General features: G+C 43.7%; 1 protein-coding gene across 32 annotated transcripts in view; it reads right to left on the bottom strand.

Annotated features, from left to right (window-relative positions):
* LOC132828805 (CUGBP Elav-like family member 4) overlaps positions 1-23,508 on the bottom strand; it is a 466,645-nt gene that overhangs the window by 48,375 nt on the left and 394,762 nt on the right. For 14 of the 32 annotated variants that reach the window (XM_060845925.1, XM_060845939.1, XM_060845929.1 and 11 more), the window contains 3 exons: positions 8,790-8,918; positions 7,874-7,953; positions 3,660-3,806 (listed from right to left, as the gene is read on the bottom strand). In XM_060845925.1, coding sequence (XP_060701908.1) covers positions 3,660-3,806; positions 7,874-7,953; positions 8,790-8,918 — 356 coding nt within the window. The remainder of the gene's footprint in view (positions 1-3,659; positions 3,807-7,873; positions 7,954-8,789; positions 8,919-23,508) is intronic. The other 18 variants (XM_060845914.1, XM_060845926.1, XM_060845940.1 and 15 more) reach the window with 2 other exon arrangements.

Genomic DNA, 23,508 nt, shown 5'->3' with positions numbered 1-23,508 from the left:
TGGAAAAACACAGCAGGTCAGGCAGCATCCGAGGAGCAGGAGAATCGACATTCTGGAGGATTAGCAACCCCAAGCTGATCCCTATTTCTGTTCCTGATTGGCTGGTGGGGGAACTGAGCGATCAGAGTCTATAATGTGATCTTGTTCATGCATATCAGAACACTAACCTCGAAATTTGTTCGCAACAGCTGCTGAAGTTACAACATCAGTTAACGCAAACAACAGATTTCAAATATTTCACATGAAGGGTCAAGCCTCCAAAGCCACACAACTATCATGCTCTGTGGTCAGGTTCTCAGAGCTCCAGACCAGTCCGGTGGGACCACTTTCACCACATGGACCGTGGTGGCCCACTGATGGCTCACCATCATCTTCACAAGGGGTCACCACAGATGGTCTTCCCTTTCCCTAACTCTGTAACCTCCTTCCTCTGAAATATGTATGCTCATCCAATCACTGGAAGCTGAGTCATCAGCTCCCTAGACCCTGAGCATTAGACGTGCCACTGCCCAAAAACCTTCTTTCCTCCCCCTCTCCTCCTTTAAGACAATCCTTAAAATTCACTTCCTTCACCAAACTTTTTCATTATCTGACTCAGTGTCAAATCTTGCTTGGTATCACTCCTGTGAAGAATCTGGAGGATGTTTCAGTCCATCAGAGACAAATACATGGACATGGTGCTTGGCAGTAGATGCCAGACTTGCCAAGGACAATAAACTCTTTTTATTATCCATTTACAGGATGTGAGCATCACTCGCTGAACCAGTATTTATCGTTCATCCCTAGTTGTCCTTGAGAAGATGGTGGTGAGCTGCATTCTTAAACCTCTGTAGTCTGCGTAGTTTAGGTAAACCCACAATACTGTTGGAGAGGGAATTCCAGGATTTTGACCCAGCGACATTGAAGGAATGATGATATATTTCCAAGTCAGAATGGTGAATGGCTTGGACGGGAGCTTGAAGGTGGTGGTGTTCCCATGTATCTGCTGCCTTTGTCCTTCTAGATGGAAATGATTGCCGGTTTGGAAAGTGCTGCCTGAGGATCTTCGGGGAATTTCTGCAGTGCACCTTGTAGGTAGTACACACTGCTGCAACTAAGCATTGGTGGAGGAGGGAGTGGATGTTTTTGAATGTGGTGCCCATCAAGCGGGCTGCTTTATCCCAGATGGCATGAAGTCCCTTGAGTGTTGTTGGAGCTGTACCCATCCAGACAAGTGGGGAGTATTCTTTAACTCTCCTGACTTGTGTCTTGTAGTTTGTGGACAGGGTTTAGGGATTCAGAAGGGGGGAGGTGGGAACTGCTGGGGATTAGAGTCAAGATTAGAGTGCTGCTGGAAAAGCACAGCAGGTCAGGCAGCAATCAACATTCCTGATGAAGGGCTTTTGCCCGAAACATCAATTTTCCTACTCCTTGGATGCTGCCTGACCTACTGTGCTTTTCAGCACCACTCTAATCTTGACTTTAGGGATTCAGGAGGTGAGTTACTCACTGCAATATTCCTAGTCTCTGGCCTGGTTTTGGAGCCACAATATTTATATGGCAGATCCAGTTCAGAATGTCCAGCCTGGACATTCCAATGTACACGCATTGATGTTGCGTTACTGTAGGAACTGAGCAGACAATTACTGTCTGACTGCTAAGCCTCAGCTGTTAATTGCCAGGTGAGCAAAGAAAATGACTCGACATCTCGACAAATGGGTTAACACTTGGCCACATACTAAGGTCAGGAAGAGCCTGTGATGCATTTAGTGGTTTAATATCCAGCCAATTTGGGGTGGCACAGTGGCTCAGTGGCTAGCACTGCTGCTTCACAGTCCAGGGACCCAGATTCAAGTCCCACCTCAGGCAACTGTCTGTGTGGAGTTTGTACATTCCCCGCCCGTGTCTGTGTGGGTTTCCTCCGGGTGCTCCGGTTTCCTCCCACAGTCCAAAGATTGCAGGTCAGGTGAATTGGCCATGCTAAATTGCCTATAGTGTTAGATGCGTTAGTCAGGGGTAAATATAGGGTAGGGAAATGGGTCAGGGTGGGTTACTCTTCAGTGGATCGGTGTGGACTTGTTGGGCCGAAGGGCCTGTTTCCACACTGTCGAGAATCTAATCTAATCGAATCGTATCTAATCAATGATAGCAATCCAGCTTTATACATGAGAAACACTCACTCGTGGAGATACAGTGTCTCCTGGCCATTATGAAACTGCACCCCAAAAGAAGCCAATGTCTTTAGCTCAGTTCACAACCCCAAATGGCTATCTATTTGTTCAGTCTATTGCCAGACACTGATCTAAACCCTCAGTCTACCCTACCATCTGGATGCAACAATGTCAGTGTTAATCCCCCACAGCTTGCGAGTGGTGCTGACTAAACACAAAAACTAAATGTGCTGTGGAAGATGGTTCAAATCCTGCTCCAGAGGTTTCACCAGATAACCTAGGCTGACACTGCAGTGCTTTACACAGGAATAGCTGCATTGTAGAAGGTGCTGCCTTTCAGATGAAGCAATAGACGAGGCTCCATTTGATCCAACAAAGGAGCATAAGAGATCTCTGAGAGTCAGGAAAGGCCACTATACAAGGCCTTTCAGCCATAGTGTACTAAGCAGCTTGTAATTTACAGAACCTCTTGAGCTATATGCTTGCCATTGAATGTATATCGATATCACCTGCACTGCAACTGGATTAAGGCACTGAAGAGTGCAGTTTGCTCAATGAAGGGAAATTGTATTTAGCTATAATGTCCAGATCAAAATATTTTGGCAAGTTATTTTAGATATTTTATGAATAAAGTATATTTCTGCCAAGAGAAAATCGGAAACCGTGCACTACTCACAGAAGAGTGGAGAGGTTTCTCCCAATGTCCAGGACAATACTTCACATAGGCAACATTTTTTTTGGATTTAAATTACTTACAGTGTGGAAACAGGCTCTTCGGCCCAACAAGTCCACACTGACCCTCCAAAGAGCAACCCATCGAGACCCATTCCCTTACGTTTGCCAACTCACCTGACCTGCACATCTTTGGACTGTGGGAGGAAACCGGAGCACCCGGAGGAAACCCACGCAGACACGGGGAGAACGTGCAAACTCCACACAGACAGTCACCTGAGGTGGGAATTGAACCCGGGTCTCTGGTGCTGTGAGGCAGCAGTGCTAATCACTATGCCACCATACCACCCATTGTTAGAGTGCAGATGGAGGCCATTCAGCCCATCCTGTCTGCAACAGCTCTCTGAGCACTTTATTATTCTGCCAAACCCCTACCTTAGTTCCCATAACCACATATATTGACTCTATTTAAATTATTATCCAATTCCCTCTTGAATACCTCAAATAACCCTGCCTCCACCGCACTTCCAGGCTGTGCATTCTGATGCTGCATGAAAATGTTTTTTATTCCTCTGACCAACACCTCACCAAGATTATTTGGTCATTATCAAATTGGTATTGGTGGGAACTTGCTGTGTGCAAATTGGCTGCCACGTTTCCTACATTCTAACAGAGACTCTGCTTCAAAACCATTTCACTGACTCTGAGGCTGTTGTGAAAGGTGTTATATAAGTTCACCTTCCTATCAGAAGGCTAAGGGGATCAGAAACCTCTGGCAGTTTAGCATCAGAAATGTTTTCACTCTTATGCCGTTGCGATGTTGACAGAGGTACATACCGCGTGGGCGTAGGAGCTGTAGGTGTTGTTGAACTGCAGTGGGATGGGGTTGAACATCCCGAACTGACCCACCATGTGCTGCATGCGCCTCAGTGTGCGTTCCTTGTCTGTGTCGGCAAACTTCACCACCAGGCTGGAGGACGCCCCCTGGAAATACATACACACACACACACACACAAGAAAAGCATATCAACGACACGGATCAGCTCATGCACCTTCCTGCCTCTATTGTATGGACATGCCCACTGAATAACAGAGTCCGGCAGTTCATATCCAGTTAAACTCATTCGTTAGTTTAGAGAGACAGTTTGCCATGGCATCAGGAGATTGCCTGTGCACTTGGTTGTGAAGTATGAAGTTGGGCATGCATTACAAGATGGTACTGTGCTTAACAAAATGAGTTCCTTTACAATCTGTGCCAAATATTAATGTAACCATTCACCCAATTATTCTTTAGGAACATTCTTCCTGTAGCAGGGAGACCAGTATGATATTCCAAAAGTGGCCTAACCAATGTCCTATACAGCTGCGACATGACTTCCCAACTCCTCTATTCAAAGAATTCAGAAAAGTATTACAAGGATGTTGTCAGGGTTGGAGGGTTTGAGCTATAGAGAAGAGGTTGAATAGGCTGGGGCTATTTTCCCTGGAGCATCAGAAACTGAGGGGTGACCTTATAGAAATTTATAAAATCATAAAGGACATCAATAGGGTGAATCAACTAGGTCCTTTCCCCAGGGTGAGGCATAGGTTTAAGGTGAGAGGGGAAAGATTTAAAAGGGTCTTAAGGGGCAACTTTTTCATGCAGAGGGTGGTGCATGTATAGAATGATCTGCCAGAGGAAGTGGTGGAGGCTGGTACAAATACAACTTTTAAAAGGCATCTGGGTGGGAATATGAATAGGAAGGGTTTAGAAGGATATAGGCCAAATGCTGACAAATGCGACTAGATTAATTTAGGATCTCTGGTTGGCATGAATGAGTTAGACTGAAAGGTCTATTCCTGTACTGTACAGCTCTATGACTCTATGAGGGATGTCTCAGGAGAGATTTGAGAAAAATATATCTAAATCTTTAAAGCACAATGCATTGTCTTCACTGAGATCATGGTGAGATTTTAAAGCATTTCCCATTGAAATGAGATTACAAAAAGTTTTCTCCAACTTTTCCTTGATGACTATGGATAGTAACTCTTGCTAGGAGTCTACAAATTGAGTGTGTGGCTGTTGGAGGAATAGCAGGCCAAGATCAATGTTTTAAGAGTGCATTCTTTCACAGGATGTGGGAGTCACTAACTGGGCCAGCATTTATTGTCCATCCCTTGAGAAGATGGTGGTGAAACACCTTCATGAATCATTACATGTGTCTCCTCAATGCTGTTAGGGAGGGAGCTTCTCGTTTTTGACCCAACAGCAATGAATGAATGGCCATATAGTTCCAGGTCAGGATGGTGTGAGGCTAAGAGGAGAATGTGCAGGTGGCAGTGTTCTCTTTTAAAGTGGTAGAGAACATACGTTTGGAACCCACTAACTAAAGAACCTTGGAAAGTGGCTTGAATGCAATTTACAAATGGCACAGATTGTGTGGAGGAAGTGTTTAAGGATTGATACACTTTTCAATGAGACATTTCCACTGTAGATTGTCCAATTGTTTCATGAGGTGGTGATGGTGGGGAGGGGTGGAGAGGGTGCAGGCTTCAGCACCAACTTTAAGGGATCCTGGAGCCTCAGCTTCCTGACCCACAGACCACAATCAGTGAAGATAGACAACAGCACCTCCTCCACGATAATCCTCAACACTGGTGCCCTGTAAGGATGCATTCTCAGCCCCCTACTGTACTGCTTGTATACTCATGACCATGTTGCCAAATTCCGTAAGAACAACATCTACAAGTCTGCTGACGATATCGCGTGGAAAAATGGATATCAAACAATGATGAGTCAGAATACAGGGGACGTGATGTTTGGTTTCATGGTGCAATGATAACAATCTCTCTCTCAATGTCAGAAAAGCAAAAGAATTGATCATTGACTTCAGGAAGAAAGGAGGAGGACATGCTCCTATTTACATCAATGGAGCTGAAGTGTAGAGGGTTGAGAGCATCAAGTTCGTAGGAATGACGATAACCAACAATCTGTCCTGGACTTGCCATGTAGATGTAATATTCAAGAAGGCACGACAATACCTCTTCTTCCTCAGACACCTTAGGAAATTGGACATATCCATAAGGACCCACACCAACTTTTACAGATGCACTGCTGAAAACAATGTCCGGGTGCATAATGGCCTGGTATAGTAACTGCTCTGCCCAGGACCGTAAGAAACTACAGAAGGTTGTGTTTGTAGCTCAGACCATCACAGAAGCCGACCTCCCATCCATAGACTCCATTTACTCTTCTTATTGCTGGGAAAGGCTGCCAGCAAAGACCCTTCCACTCCTTGTAATGATCTCCTTGTCAGGTAGAAGATACAGAAGCCTCAACGCTCGCACCAACAGGTTGAAGAACAGTTTCTTTCCAGACCCCAGAATCGATCTCTCTAACTTCAAGTAATGTTGATCTTGCTTTCATGCACCTCCTGTACAACTGTAACCTTGTATGTCTCATTCTGTCTAAGCACCCTATGACCTGTATGTCCTTGTTTGCTAAGATCTGCCTGTTCTGCTTGCAAAACAAAGCTTTTCACTGTACTTAGGTACATGTGATAAAACAAATCAAATTAAATCAAGGGGCAGCTTGGAAGGTGGAGGGAGTGACCAGACTTGAGGATAAACCACTGCCTTCCTGCCAAGGAGAAACTCCAATTAACTGAGACCAGGGGAGCAATAAAGTGAACAAACCAGGCCAGAGCTTGAGCAGCTACTTAATTAGTGAATGTGCTTGCCTGCTGGTGTGTGTCTGTTATCTTTAGCAACCAATTACTGGTCAACAGTTGAGCTATTAGGCTGAACCCATTCATTTCCACATATTACTTTTAGTCTTTTGGATTAATGCTCATCCCCTCTTTGGGAAAAGCAAACTACTAAGTTGTGTAGTATGAGGATAACAAAGAACAACCAAAGGATAGTTTTATAATTGGCTTTAGCACAGCAGAGCTATAGGTACTCTGTGCTTAATTAATTCATTATACCTTTGAATGTGGATTTTGTGCTCCTAGAATATCTTAGACTGAGGCTTAGGAACTGGTCACCTTCTATTCCAAACCCTTAGTGCCATCATCAATAATTTCAAGGTCATGCACAAGCCTCTACAGTACTTCCTGGAGAACTGCGCCAGCTCTTTTATTTCTTGGCACTTATTCTGAATGTTGTCATTGACAATTGTCAATCAGTGTCCCTGCCTTGGCCTGAATGAATGATAACAGACTTACAGAGTTGTTACAGCTCAGAACAAGGCCTTTTGGTCCTTCATACCTGCACCAACTCCTCAAATCAGCATCATCACCCAGTTGGAAGGTAGCGTCTAGGTAGGATACTCTCCAGAGGATCCGTATGGACCTAATGGGCTGAACAACTTACTTCCACACTATAGGGATTCTATGATTCTCTCCTGGAGAAAGTAAGTTACTCCAGGACTTGCCATTTGATTTAGAAGCTATTAATGGACCCATTTCCTGCTTTTCCCCTGTCCACCAATATACTATTTCTACCCAAATATTCATCCAATGCTCTCTTGAATGTCTCAGTTCAACCTGCCTCCTCTACACTTCCAGGCAGTGCATTCCGTAGTTGATGTGTGAGAAAGTTTATTCTCACATCACCCTTGCTTCTTGTGCATATCACTTTAAATCTATGCTCTCTAGATCCTATTCCATTTACAAGCAGGGACACTTTCTCCCTATCTACTCTATTCAGCCTGCTCATAATTTGAAAACCTCTCTCAAACCTCTCAGTCTTTTTCTCTCCAAGTGGAACAGTCCTGGCTTCTTTAACATATCCTTATTAGCTCCTTGTTTATCTGCAAATGCCTCATCAAGTGAAAAGATTTTTAAAAAGCAACAAACAAACTGGAAGACATTCATCTGTTAGCGTCAGAAAGAGTTGCACTGTCATTAATTTGGCTGGAGAGCTTTATTAATTACGATACATGTTAAACTGGCACCCAAAGAGGTTTGGAAGTATTATTGTCCCATGCAATCTGCTTGAGGTCACCATTCACACCTCACACAAACACCTCTTGTGCAATGCTGAGCTGTAGCTGACACAGCAGGACTCACCGCCATTGTTTGACTGCCGTGTAGTGCGTTAATGGCTGCCTGGGCTTCAGCGTGTGTGGAGAACTTCACAAATGCACAACCTGCAGAAATAACATCGGGGCGGGGGAGAGACAACAAAGGTAGAATTAGCAACATACCGCATAGAGAGAAGCCATTCAGCCCCATTAGACTGTACTTAGTGTACTGTGACTGCGGTGGTACATAGGTTCCACACAAGCCTCCCAGTACTCAATTTCATCCAATTCTGTCAGCATTTCCTTCTATTCCTTTCTCTCTCATGTGTTTATCAAGTTTCCCCTGAAATGCATAATTGCTTCAAATGATAACAGGCTCCACAGGTGGGCAGCATGGTGGCTCAGTGGTTAGCACTGCTGCCTCACAGTGCCAGGGACCAGTGTTTGATTCCATCCTCAAGCGACTGTCTCTGTGGAATTTGCACATTCTCCCAGTGTCTGCGTGGGTTTCCTCTGGGTGCTCTAGTTTCCTCCCACAGTCCAAAGATGTGCAGGTTAGGTGGATTAGGCAGGCTACAATGCTCTGTAGTGTCCAGGGATATGTAGGCTAGGTGGATTAGTCATGGGGAACGCAGGGATAGGTTGGACGGTAGCGTCTAGGTAGGATACTCTCCAGAGGGTCCGTATGGACCTAATGGGCTGAACAACTTGCTTCCACACTACAGGGATTCTATGATTCTCTCCTGGAGAAAGTAAGTTTCTCCTGGACTTGTCATTTGATTTAGAAGCTATTTATGGACCCAATTTTGGTCTGTGCCATAAGTAGAAGGCTTTTTTCGATGTCTCCTTAAAGATAGGATAGACCCAGTCTTTCCTGATAGCAAAAAGCTGTCAACTCTAGTATCATTTCAAACTGAAACCATTAAAAGACAATGATCTCCTGTTGATGGCGAAAGATTTACCTTTGCTGTTGCCATCAGGTCCTCGTAGAACTGTGCATTCTTCTATCACACCGAAAGATTCAAAGAGTCTGTACACATCATCCTCTGTCTGTTGTTTGTTTAGCATGCCCACAAATAATTTTCTGTCTTCTGAAACAAAGAGATATATTGTTTAGTGTATTCCAGAACCTGTCGATCTATATCTAGGGGTGAAATTGTTTACAGGGAGCTGCGGTTTGCTTTTGGATCATCAAAGTATGAGGCATCTGTGGAGCATTTGTCATTTTCAGGCCATTCAAACAGTGCCTAATCACATCTGAGACAGTAGACGTTAACACCAAGCAGGACCCTCTCCACGCCCAACCACCACCTCAAACTCCAGAATACAAATCATAAAACAGAGTCATATCACAGAAGGAGGTGATTCAGTCTGTTCTATCTGTGCAATTTGTTCACAACTTTGCAAGTCCTACTCGCCTGCCTTTTTCCCCATAGCCCTGCAAATATTTTCCCTTTAGTTAATTATCAATTCCCTTTTGCATGCCTTGATTGGATTTACGCCCACCACCCTCTCAGACAGTGATCTCCACACCCCCACAGCATAGAAATGTTTTCCCTCATGTTACAGGCGTTCCTTTTGCCAATCTCTGTAAAATTGGTGCCATTTGCTTCTTGCCAATGGATACATCCTTTGTCCCCCTGCCTACTCCATCCAATTCTCCTCTTGGTTTCAAAAGCCTCCAACCTTATTTTCCCCTCAGCACCCCACCACGAGTCCTATCCAGGCCTGTTGGCATTTCTGCTTTGAGGACTGCCAACCTTTTAAGCCCACTCCCTTTGTCTATTTAATCCCCATGAAAACCTATCATCTCAGATGGGATTGGAACCACCATTCTAATATTTACTGAATAGGAAAACTGTACATAAAAGAGAAGATTAGCACCTCAGAAACAGTTGCGTGATTAAACCATTCAGCCCCTCAAATTGCCCCATCATTCAATAACTTGATCTGCCCCAGACAGAAGGAGGAACATTTTCAGACACTGAGTAATAAAGACCAGGAATCCATTGACCATGAAGGTAATGGAAATAGGGCCTACCAATGATTTCAAAAGGAAATTGGACGGGCACTTGGTAAAATAAACATGCAGGGTTGTGAGGATTAAAGAGTGGATTGACTGATCCAAGGAGATAGACTCTGGGTTACATAACTCTGATGATTCACAACCGTTGAATGAAGAAATATCACCTCATTACAATCCCAAATGGTTGGCCCCTTGTCCTGAAACTCTGACAATAAGGGGCCAGATCATTTAGGAGGGAGGTAAGGAAAAGTTTCCTTCACAGCAACCTACTGTCTACAAGAATAAAACAACGCAGTGAAGGTGACAACTGCTTTTCATTCTCTTTTAGTCGCTTTTTATCATTAGAAGTCCCAGTCACGATGAGCTAAGACTTCTTGACACCGAAGGCTGCGTCATTTCCATTCCAATGTCACTAATCCCATGAGTCACAGTTAGGGCATCTCACTTAAATTTAAATTCTACCATTCCAAAGCAGATCACACACCCCATTAACAAGGACTCCAGTCTGGGATTGCACCCAAGAGGCTTTTAACGGAGAAATCTCAACAAACACCCATAGTGCAGAGCGCGCCAAGGTTGAAAAGAGTAAGAGACAAGGAAATAGATCAGGAAGTAATAATCAGGCAATGTCAATGTTAAGTTTAAAGAAGAATTTTGAGATATTAAGAGGAAGGAAACACTGGGGGGGTGAGATTATCCTCCAATGATCTCATAAACCAGCATCATCAATCAGCTCTATGTTGAGTTTCCATGATAATCAATTTGCAGAGCAATTAAGGTAAAAAGCACAACTTATACGTACATTAGAACAATTGCAAGAGATGATTCAGCACTGCGGGAGGTAATGGAACTGAATGAGGTTTAATACCATGTGAATCGAATGGAATACACTTTGGGACTCAAGTGAAATGATATCCACATCACCAAGAAACAGAATGCCATGTGTCTCAAAAGATACTAATGTAAAATTATATTTGACAGCAAACTGCTATGATTCAGTGCTGTACTCAGTAGCTCCATCAGCAGCAGTGATCTTCATGACAGTTTCCACCTGTCCAATGTTTTGGTGAATGGAAAATGCTGAAGGCCACTGCTTCCATACCTGTTCATAATGAGATAAAAGGTTTCAGATTACCCTGTGGAGCTTTATGAAAACATCAGCAGGTTTTGCAGTGAAATCGTTCTGCACCACACAAAAAAAGCCATGAGAACTACACAAAGGAGATTTTTATCAGGTTGTGGGGAAAAGGGCAGTGATGCAAGATTAATAAATACTTTGGCTACATAAGCAGATCAGAGGCTGAGCAACTCACCTCCTGACTCCCCAGAAGTTGCTGACCATCTGCGTCGTATGAGTCAGGAATCAGCAGGTTAGGTGGGTTGGCAACATTAAACTGCCCATAGTGTCCAGGATGTGTAGGCTATGTGGATTAGCACTGGGGAAATACAGGGTTACAGGGATAGAATAGGGGGTGGGTCTGGAGAGGATGCTTTTTGGAGGGTCGCTGTGGACTTGATAGGCCAAATGGCCTCCTTCCTCACTGTTGGGATTCTATGATTCTACAAATACTCACGAGTTGCCTGAGCTGGCACTGCTCCAACAACAATCAAAGTGCTTGATGCCATCCAAGACAAAATAGCTCACTTGTTTAGCACCCTATCTAAGAAATTCAGTCCCTCCACTACAGTGTGTGCTGCATACAAGATGTACTGCAGCCTCTACAAGGCTTTTCAACAGCACCACCAGAACATCTACCACTCCAAGGGTGAGGACAGAAGATGTAGAAGGATATCCCGGCCGACAAGTACCCCTCCAAGATACACAAATCCTGACTTGGAACTATTTTGCCATTCCTTCGTTGACACTGAATCAAAATTGTGGAATTTCCTCCCATGACATAACTGTGGGCATCCATACACCACGTAGACCAGCGTTTCCAGAAGGCAGCTCAGCACCACTTTCTCACAGACAATTCAGATTGCACAAGAAATGCTGGCCTTGTATACAATCTCATGAACAAACAAATTGAATTGTGTAACTCTTCCAAAGAGCTAGCGCAGGCACGATGGGCTGAACTGCCTCTTTCTATGCTGTATCACCTTATTATCACATAAGATGTATATATACATTTTACCATTTAGCAAACATTTAATGTCACTAAGACAACATGGACTCAACAGCATTCGACTGCAAACTGAAATCCTCAAGATATGATCAAGATATAAAGGAAGGACTGGACTAGCAACTCAACATTCCAGGTTACAGAAGTTTCAAACGTAATGGGGTGTTGAAAGAGTAGTGGGAACATTGCATTCTTGATCAAGGAAATTATCACTGGAGAAATGAGGGAGGATGTCCTCAAAGGGTCTTCAAATGAGGCCATTTGGGTACAGCTTAGAAATAAAAACCAAGTGACAACCTTTACCGGGATTATACTTCAGGCCTCCCAACAAACAGAGGGCGATAGAGGAGCAGATGTATGGGCACAATATAAAAAGATATGAGAGAAACAGGGTATAATTGTAGGGGACTTTAACTTTGCTAACATCAACTAGGATCATCTTAGTGTGAAATGATTGAATGGGGTGGAATTTTTAAAGTATGTCCAGGAGAGTTTTTGTGCCAGTGTATAGATAGGGCCATTAGAGATGGGGCTGTGCTAGACCTAATCCAAGGGAATGAAGCTGGTCAAGTGGTTGAAGTCTCATAGAAAGGGCTTTCAGAGAATCCCTACAGTATGGAAACAGGCCCTTCGGCCCAACAAGTCCACACCGACCCTTTAAAAAATAACCCACCCAGACCCCTTCCCCTACCCTATTACTCTACATTTACCTCTGACTAATGCACCTAACCTACACACCCCTGGCCACAATGGGTAATTTAGCAAGGCCAATTCACCTAACCTGCACATATTTGGATTGTGGGAGGAAACCGGACCACCCAGAGGAAATCCACACAGACACGGGGAGAATGTGCAAACTTCACACAAACAATCGCCCAAGGCTGGAATCAAACCCAGGTCCCTGCCGCTGTGAGGCCCTTAGTGGGAAAAGATTTTGGGGATAGTGACCAAAACTCTGTAAGCTTCATTAAGGAAGGGAATAAAGATAATGCAGAATTTAAGTGCTGATTTCAAAATCATTCGACCGGCTTTGGCAAAAACAAAGTGGACCTGTTACACTTGCAGGTATGCCTACATTTGGAAAGTTGGAGTCTTTTAAAAGTAGCATTTTGTGAGTTCCAGACCAGCCTGTTTCTCTCAGAGAGAAGGACAAGCGCAGCAAGTCCAGGGATCCCGAGATGTCAGGGGATATCGAGAGTTGGATAAAGACAAAGAAGGAAGCATATGTAGGTACAGCTCATTCAAAAGTATAGAGAATGCAGGACGTTGCTTGAAAAGGAATTTAGGAAGGGAAAGAGGGGCCTCAAAATATCTTTGGCAGATGGGATCAAGGAAAATCTTATGGCTTTCTATAAATATATTAAGACGATTACCAGGGAAAGAGTGGCACCTATTAGAGACTAAAGGAACAAATTTTAGTAGGTTATATGCATTAGTCAGGGGCGGCATGGTGGCTCAGTGGTTGGCACTGCTGCCTCACAGCACCAGGGACCCAGGTTCAATTCCAGCCTCGGGCAACTGTCTGTGTGGAATTTGTACATTCTCCCTGTGTCTGTGTGGGTTTCCTCTGGGTGCTCTGGTTTCCTCCCATAGTCCAAAGATGTGCAGGTCAGGTGAATTGGCCATACTAAATTGCCCATAGTGTTAGGTGCATTAGTCAGGGGTAAATGTGGGGAATAGGTCTGGGTGGGTTACTCTTCGGATGGGTGGGCCGAAGGGCTTGTTTCCATACTGTAGGGAATCTATTCTGAATGTCTAGCCAGTGGATGTATTTGGGGTCTTTAATGAAAACTTCTCATCTGTATTCACAGAGAAGAAAACCATTGTAGCCAAGGATGTCAGTTAGGATGATGGGACATGTAAAGATTAATAAGGAAGAGGTATTAGACATTTTAGTGTGCACACAGATGTATACATCCCTAGGGTCTGATGAGATGTATCCCAGGCTATTATGGGAGGTAAGGGAGGAGATTTCCTGGGTCTTGTTGAAGAGATTTAATACCTCGCTGACCACAGATGAAGTGCTACAATGACTGGAGGATAGCTAATCTGGTTCCTTTGTTTAAGAAGGGCAGCAGGGATAGACCAATTAATTACAGACCTGTTAGTCTTACATCAGTGGCAGGGAGATTATTGGAAACAATTCTGAGGGACAGGATTAATTATTACCTGGAAAGGTAAGGATTGATCAGGGTTAGTCAGAAAGGACTTTAAAAAAAGGAAATCCTGTCTGAATAATTTAACTGTGTTTTCTGAAAAGGTGACTAAATATATCGATGAGGTTAATGTAGTTGATGTGGTTTGCATGGACTACAGTGGGACCTTACAAGGCCCAAAGTGGAAGGCTGGTCCAAAAGCTGATTGATCCAAAACAAGTTGGCAAACTGGATCAAAAAGTGGTTTATAAACTGGAGGCAAAGGGTAATGTAAGCGGGTTGTTTTTGTAATTGGAAGCTGTGCCTAGTGGTGTACCACAGGGATTGGTGCGGGGACCCTTGCTACTAATTATATGCATTAATGACTTGGATGTGAATGCAGAAGGCTTAATTACTAAGTTTGTAGGTGACATAAAATTGGTGTTGTTGTTAATAGTGTGAAGGGTGGTCTCAGGCTGCAGTCTGATGTTGATCAGCTGGTAAATTGGCCAGAGCAAAGACAGATGAAATTTAATTCTGATAAGCGCAAGGTGATGCACTTTGGGAGGTCTAATAAGGAAAGGTTATACACAGTGAATGGTAGATCCCTAGGGAATATTGAGGAAAGAAGAGACCTTGATTTATAAATCCATTAATCCCTGAAGATGTCTGTACAGGTAGACAGGGTGGGGAAGAAGACACACTGGATGCTTGCCTTCATTAGCCAGAGCGTGAAATAAAGGAGCAAGAAAGTCTTGGAGGTGAGGGCAAGAGGACTGAGAGATAAATAAGGTGGGGGTGGGGGGGAAAGTAGCTGGGAAGGTGATAGGTGGATGAAGGTCGGGGTTGATGGTGATAGATTGAAGTGGAGGGTGGAGCGGATAGATGGGAAGGAAGATGGACAGGTGGGAGAGGTTCAAGAGGGCAGTGCCAAGGCCATGCAAGTCCTGGGCCTCCTCCGCTGCCAAATCCCAGCCATCTGACGCCTGGAGGAAGAACGCTTTATCTTCCACCTTGGGACCCTCCAATCACACAGTATCAACATCGATTTTACCAATTTCCTCACCTCCCCTCCCCTCACCTCACTGCAGATCCAACCCTCCAATTTGGCACCGTCCTTAAAACTGCCCTACCTGTCCACCTTCCTTCCCACCTATCCACTCCACCCTCTGCTCCGACCTATCATCATCATCCCCCCCTCCATCTGCATCCACTATCACCTTCCCAGCCACCTTCCCCCAGCCCCACCCCCTCCTATTGATCTCTCAGACTCCTTCCCCCTCCACATTTCTGACGAAGGGCTTATGCTGGAAACGTTGACTCTCCTGCTCCTCGGATGCTGCCTGATCTGCTGTGATTTTCCAGTGCCACACATTTTGCCCCAAATTACTGAGCAACTTCAGAAAAATATTCTTGAAAATGTCTGACTAGAGGGCAATGAAGTTTCAGTTTAGTCTCCTGCCTGCCCACCATAGTGTACCTTCACAGTATCAGAGTCAGTATTCCCTTCTGCATCATCTATTGTGACTCCAGCTGTGTCACCACCTTCAGTATTCCTTCCTCAGATGATCAACAATTCAGTGATTTAAAATGCACAATTGGATTCACTTGGAAAAAAAAATAGGGTGATTGGCTGCCTTGCTTTTACAATCTCAGGACACAGTCTCAGCCACTGATGAAGAGGATCACTGTTGCAAGCAGCAATCAATTTGTGCACTTGAAGCTCCCACTAAAACAATAAGGTGACAATGACTGCTGTATGTTGTGGTCATATCCCCCCGGAGTCAGGGAGGGGGGGAGCATAGATTATTTATACCAAGGATGTCCACACAAAGTGTTTGGCAGAAGAGCAGTCCAGTCTTGATAAACAATTACATTTTTTGCATAGGAATTAAGGTTAATCACCGCGTTAGGTGAGACTTGCTATGAGATCATAGCCTAGACTTAACAGTAAGTACATATTACTGTTTAGTTACTTAGAACTCAGCACTGAACTTCCAACCTGAATTGGAAATGAATGAGAACTGAGTTAAAATCACCAGCTCCTCACAGAAACTGTCCTTGACATTCCTGATGGGCAGGGATTCACTTGGTATGTTTCAGCTTTCAGCTACTGATTATCTTTTATAACTATGAATAGGTTATCCACTTGTGTGACATTTGTTGTGGGGTAAGCATTAGTCAGGACAGCAGGGAGAGTGACATTAATCTGTGTGGGCGATGGGGTTTCTCCTACAATGAAGTGTCAGAGTTAAACTGGATGTTGGGCTCAGGTTTCTGACATGGTACTGGAACCCAAAGCCTACTCATGAGTCATGGCTATACACACGGGGTGCTGGCAATTCAAACGAAAACTATAATCATGGATTATTACAGCACAGAGAGAGGCCATTAGGCCCATCAAGCTTTCACTAGTCTCTGTAAGAGTCATTTAGCTATACGCACTCTCTTGCCTTTCCCCATAACATTGTGCATATCTTTGGGTGCCTATTCAATTTCCTTTTGAAAGCAACACTTATAGCTGCTTCCACCACATGCTCTGGCAGTGCATTCCTGATCCTAATCATGCCCTCTGTTACATTATGTCATTTAATCTGTTTCTGCTTCTTTGCCCAGTTACCTGAAATTGACATTTTCTAGTTTCAGCTATACCACCAACAGAACGGTGTCTTTCTGTTAACTCAGTCTGGATCCCTCTTGATTTTCAACACCTTTATCAAAGCACCTCTTAACCTTCTCCTCCCCAAGCAGAACAACGTTGGCTTCACCAATCCATCCAGATAAATGAAAACCCTCATCCCTACAACCATTCTTGTAAATCTTTTCTACTGCCTCTCTAAAACTTTCACCTCCCAGCCCAGTCATAGAGTCATAGGGATGTACACCACAAAAACCTTCAGTCCAACTCGTCTATGCTGACGAGGTATCCAAACCTAATCTAGTCCCATTTGCCAGCACTCGGCCCATATCCCTCTCAACCCTTCCTATTCGTTTACCCATCCAGATGTCTTTTAAATGTTACATTTGTACCAGCCTCCACCACTTCCTTTGGCAGCTCATTCCATACACGCACTACACTTTGCGTGAAAAAGTTGCCATTAGGTCTCTTTTATATCTTTTCTCTCTCACCCATAACCTATGCCCTCTTGTTCTGGCTCTCCCACCCCAGGGAAAAGATCTTGTCTATTTATCCTATCCATGCCCCTCATGATTTTATAAATCTTTATAAGGTCACCCCTCAGCCTTCGACACTGTAGAGAAAACAGCCCCAGCCTATTCAGCCTCTCCCTATAGCTAAAATCTCCCAACCCAGGCAACATCCTTGTAAATCATTTCTGAACCCTTTCAAGTTTCACAACATCCTTCCGATAGGAAGGAGTTCAGATTTGCACACAGTATTCCAAAAGTGGCTGAACCAATGTCCTGTACAGCTGCGACATGACCTCCCAACTCCTATACTCGATGCTCTGACCAATAAAGGAAAGCATACCAACCACTTTCTTCACTATCCTATCTATCCATGACTCCACTTTCAAGGAGCTATGAACCTGCACTCCAAGGTCTCTTTGTTCAGCAATGCCCCCCAGGACCTTACCATTAAGTGTATAAGTCCTGGTAAGATTTGCTTCTCCAGAATGCAGCAACTCGCATTTATTTAAATTAAACTCCATCTGCCACTCCTCAACCCATCATCTGATCAAGATCCCATTGTAGTCTGAGGTAACTTTCTTTGCTGTCCCCTACACATCCAACTTTATCTAAAAACTTACTAAATGTACCTCCTATGCTTATATCCAAATCATTTATGTAAATGGCAATAAGTAGTGGACCCAGCACCAATTCTTGTGGCATTCCACTGGTCACAGGCCTCCAGTCTTAAAAGCAACTCTCTACCACCACCCTCTGTCTTCTACCTTTGAGCCAATTCTGTACCCAAATGGCTAGTTCTCCCTGTATTCTATGAGATCTAACCCTGCTAACCAATCTCCCATGGGGAACCTTGTCAAACACCTTACTGAAGTCCATATAGATCACGTCCACCACTCTGCCCTCATCAATCCACCTTGCTACTTTTTCAAAAAACTCAATCAAGTTCCTGAGGCATGATTTCCCACACACAAAGCCAAGTTGACTATCCCTAATCAATCCTTGCCTTTCCAAATACATGTACATCATGATTCCCTCCAACAACATGAAGTCAGGCTCACTGGTCTATAGTTCCCTGGCTTGTCTTTACTGCCCCTCTTAAACAGTAGCACCATGTTTGCCAACCTCCAGTCTTCCAGTACCTCACCTGTGACGATCGATAAGACAAATATCTCAGCAAGAGGCCCAGCAATCATTTCCCTAGCTTCCCACAGAGTTCTCGGGTACACCCCTGATCAGGTCCTGGGGATTTATCCACCTTTATATGTTTCAAGACATCCAGCACTTCCTACTCTGTAATATGGACATTTTTTTCAAGATGTCACCATCTATTTCCATACATTCTATTTCTTCTGTGTCCTTCTTCACAGTAAACATTGATGCAAAATACTTGTTTAGTATCTCCCACATCTCCTGCAGCTCCACACAAAGGCCGCCTTGAGATCTTTGAGGGGCCCTATTCGCTCCCTAGTTACTCTTTTGTCCTTAATGTGTTTGTAAAAACCCTTTGGATTCTCCTTAACTCTTTGCCAAAGCTATCTCATGTCCCCTATTCGCCCTCCTGTATATTCCTACTGCCTTTATACTCTTGTAAGGATTCATTTGATCTATCTTGCCTATATCTGACATATGCGTCCTTCTTTTTCATAACAAACCCTCAATTTCTTGAGTCATCCAGCATTCCTTATAACTATTAGCCTTTCCGCTCACCCTAACAAGAATACACTGTCTCTGGATTCTCGTTGTCTCATTTCTGAAGACTTCCCATTTTCCAGCCGTCCCTTTACCCGCGAACCTCTGTTCCCAGTCAGCTTTCGAAAGTTCTTGCCTAATATCATCAAAATTAGCCTTCCTCCAATTTAGAACTTAAATTTTTAGATCTGGTCTATCCTTTCCACCACTATTTTAAAACTAATAGAATTACAGTCACTGGCCTCAAAATGCTCCCCCCACTGACACCTCAATCACCTGCCCTGCCTTATTTCCCAGTCCATCATGCAAGCTGACCTTCCACCCATTGACTCCATCTATATTTCTCACTGCCTCTGGAAGGCAGCCAATATTATCAAAGACCCCTTCCCACCCCAGTTATAATCTCTTCCAACCTCTTCTGTCAGGCAGAAGATACAAACGCTTAAACGCACGCTCCAATAGATTCAAGAACAGCCTCTTGTCAGCTGTTTTTAGACTTCGGACTGTACCTATCAAATTTTAAATTTAATCTTGATCTCGCTTCTTGCACACTTTCTCTGCAGCAGTAACATTGGATTCCTTACTCTTTCTGTCACCCTAATCCACTTTGTATGCTATGATCTGCCTGGACAAAGTAAAAAATCACACTAGGTCCTAGTCCAACAGGGGCTGCGGTCCTTTCCTTGTACTTTCAAATAAATCTATTGGACTATAACATGGTGCCATGTGATTTTTCCATTGTCCACCCCAGTACAACACCAGCACCTCCACATCATGATCTACTTGTACTGCATGCAAACCCAAACTTTGCACTATACGTAGGTATGTGTGACAATAATAAATCAAATCCTTTCTGAGGTTTGAAAACAACAAATGCTGGAGATCACCATGGGTCAGGTAGCATCCATGCAGAGAGAGCATGCTAATGTTTCGATTATAGATGACTCTTCAGCAGAGCTGATGTGAAGTGTGGAGGGGGCAGCATTTATGCTGTAGTTGAGGGTGGGTTTAGATGCAGAGTGCTTGGGGAGAAAAGATGTTGATAGTTCAGATTCAGTGATTAGAATGTGAAAACGACAGAACAATGGTGTGAAGAAAGTGAGAATTGCAGATGCCGGAGATCAGAGTCGAAAAGTGTGGTGTTGGAAAAGCACAGCAGGTCAGACAGCATCCAAGGAGCAGGAGAATAAACATTTCGGGCATAAACCCTTCATTAGGAATGTGGGATGGGGAGGGGGGGGGGGGTTAAGAGAGCTGAGAGATAAATATTTATCTCTCAGACCCCTTCCACCCCTCTCAACACACACACACACACACCTGATGAAGAACAATGGTCTGTCCAATTGCTAGACTGAAAGAACAGACAGTCCCGATGGGGCAGGGGGAAGGAATGGGAGTTGCTTCTCAATTTGAAGGTGTTGAACTCAATATGTAGTCCAAAAGGTTGTGAAAGTCCTGAAGCCTGGTGCCCAGAACTGGGCACTATTGAGGCCAAACCAGTGTTCTCTAAATATTCTTCATAATTTTATTATCTCACTAGACAGCAAGCAGCACCTGACGTGCTCCTCTATCTTCAGTTGAGCTGCATGTCATGACAGGAGATGTGATTGTGGAAAATTACTGATGGCCCAGCTAGTTCTGCCCTTTGAACCAGAAAGGTCTACTAATTGGTCACAATGGTGAGGATATAATTGTCTAAATAAATAAAGCTGAGAAGAATTCACTGAATAAAGCAAACATGATTCAGCCAGGATGGTTGAAGTCCTTTAATATCCTGACACCATTGCAACATGGGTTGTTTAAAAGCACCCAGGAATACATTCATTGCAAACAGCTGCAGCTAAGAGGTTCCTGTTAGTGCTAAAAGATTAATAAAAACAAGGTTTATTGCTTGTGACAGTACAGAATGAAAGTGTCACAATGTACAGACATGGTTCTGGCTTCTGTCATGTAGAATCATCGTGTGTCTGTGCATCCGTACTGAGGCTGAACCTGGAAACTGGAGGTCATCTTACAGAGTTACAGTTGGTGGTTTTGTAAAAGCAGCAAGCAAGTTGATGGAATCAGGAGGCGCAGAAGATTTTGCTGTGATTTATTCCTTTAAGGAGGACTTACTGTTAATCAGCTGGTTTGATTTTTGTCCTGCACTCTCAAAATTTTTCTGCCGGCCAGACAGTCATTATTGCAGAGTAGATGGGATTGTAAATCCCCGTCGTCATTGCGTGCAAAGGAAATGCCCCAGAAATTGAATTTTCTACCAGACAATTCCTTTCCACTTGCAAACCTTCAGAACCCACTACCTAAATTGGAGAATTAGGAGAGTTTTGATGCAAGTAAGTAAATGGTAACTCAAGAAAAGTTAGACTATTAAATATTTAGTCTAATTCCTGAGTCACTGTTGGATTGACCACATACTTATGTCACACACCAAAAGCTACAACTCCTCCAGGCCCCGACAACCCTCCAGACCATGACACCACACATGCGCGTGTACACACACACACACACACACACACAGATATACAGAAGATAGTACAGATACAGAAGATACACACACAGAAGATAGTAATCTTCCAAGAATCATTAGATTCTGAAAAGGTCCCACAGGATTAGTAAACTGACAATGTTACACATTTATTCAAAAATGGAGGGAGACCAAAAACCAGTAAACTATAGGTCAGTTAGATTAATATCTGCCATTGGGAAAATGTTAAAGTCTATTATAAGGGAAGCATTAGAAACACATGATATGATCAAGTAGAGTCAGCACGGCTTCCTGAGGGGAAATCATGCCTGACAAATTTATTTCAGTTCTTTGAGAAGATAATAAGCATGATAGATAAAAGGGGAACCAGTCGATGTAAAGTATTGAATTTCTGAAAGTTGTTTGATAAGGTGTTACATAAGGCTACTACACTTAAGGCTCCTTCCAGCAAGACGGCAGCAGAGTAAGTCGCTCCCACTGGGGATCCTCTGCTCCACCTCTTCTTTTTCTTTTTGTTTCTCTCTTTTTAGCAATCCTAGAGTAGCGCGAAGGAAAACCCAAGTCCTGCGGCAGCGCAAGGGGAAGCGAGTCCTGGAGCAATGTGAGGGGAAGCGAGTCCCAGAGCAGCGTGACTTACCTTGGAGAGGAGCGCACTGGGGGAGGCTGGAGCAGAGTAGGACAGTTGTTGGTCAAGGGCCTGGTGAAGGTGGTCAGACCATGTGCTATAATGTCAATCCTTTAACAATGTCATAACTACCTTATTTCTAATTTTTTTAGACACTGTAAATAATGCTACTATGTTTCCTTTTATTCCTCTTCTGTATCCAAGATTTGTACTTGATACCTAAGATAGCGCCAATAAATGCAGCCATTGTACAAACTTTTCACTGTACTCATGTACTGGAGTACACATGACAATAAAAGATATCCTATCTTCTGTTCTATATTCTAATGAGACAAATGCCCATGGTGTTGGGGCTAGTATATTAGCCTGGATATAGGTTTGGCCAGCTGATGGAAGGGAAGACTAACCTACGTACCCTTGATTTTACTATCAACCATGTGCCTATCCAAGAGTCGCTTAAATATTCCTCATGTATCTGACTCCACTACCACTTCTGGCAGTGCATTCTACGCATCCACCACTCTCTGTGTAGAGAACCAACTTCTGACATCTCACAAAACCTTCCTCCGATCACCTTAAAATTATGCCCCTTTTGATAGCCATTTCTGTCCTGGGAAAAAGTGTCTGATTATTCACTATATTAAATCGAATTGTTACACACCCAGTTAATTACTATAGATAACAATGTGATAATCTGCTATTCTTTGTGATGTTGACTGGGAAATACCAGGGATATCGCCCCTTGCTCTTTCTCCAAAATAAGGCAATGGCATCATTTACATGCACCTGTGCAGGCAGATGGGGCCTTAGTTTAATATCTCATCTGAAAGTCACCCCCTCAGAACTGCCCCAGAGTGTCAGCATTGAGCCCAAAGTCCCAGACTGGAACTTGAAGCTGGAAGGTTGTGATTTAGACTTGAGTGCGTTACCAGGTGAGCTGCTGCTGATCCTCAGAATAAGTTCCCGGCTCTTCTTTGTAAAATGCCATGGTTTCCTTTAGATATCAGCTCGAAGAAGCAGAGAGGAACTCACGTTTAATGTCTCATTTCCAAGGATACAATACTTCTTCTTGAGGCGCCTTGGTGCATCAGACTGGATCACAAGTCTCTCAAATGATTTCTTTTATACTCACATGCTTGTCTCTGTGGTGACAGCTGTGAGATTCACACCTTGAATACTTAATAAATGTCATGCAGAAATATCATTTTATTTTCCCTCAAACAGGTAGCATTTGTTTCACTCTCAGTTTTAACCTTCTTCTTACACAGCATGTCCATCACAGTTGAGTCCCCAGAGAATCCACAGATGGGCTTCCAGACGTCACGATGGCTTTTGTTTCTATCCTGTTCTGCATTTTCAATTTAACACGACTGCAACACATGGCCTTATTGCTTTATTAATTCGAATCTAGCAGCACCATTCAAATAACACTGGTTTCATCGTTTAAT

The sequence above is a fragment of the Hemiscyllium ocellatum genome, chromosome 28 (assembly GCF_020745735.1).
Source record: "Hemiscyllium ocellatum isolate sHemOce1 chromosome 28, sHemOce1.pat.X.cur, whole genome shotgun sequence".
In the NCBI taxonomy this organism is placed as follows: domain Eukaryota; kingdom Metazoa; phylum Chordata; class Chondrichthyes; order Orectolobiformes; family Hemiscylliidae; genus Hemiscyllium; species Hemiscyllium ocellatum.
The sequence above is the reverse complement of the archived record's forward strand: the minus strand, read 5'-3'. Positions and strand labels throughout refer to the sequence as shown.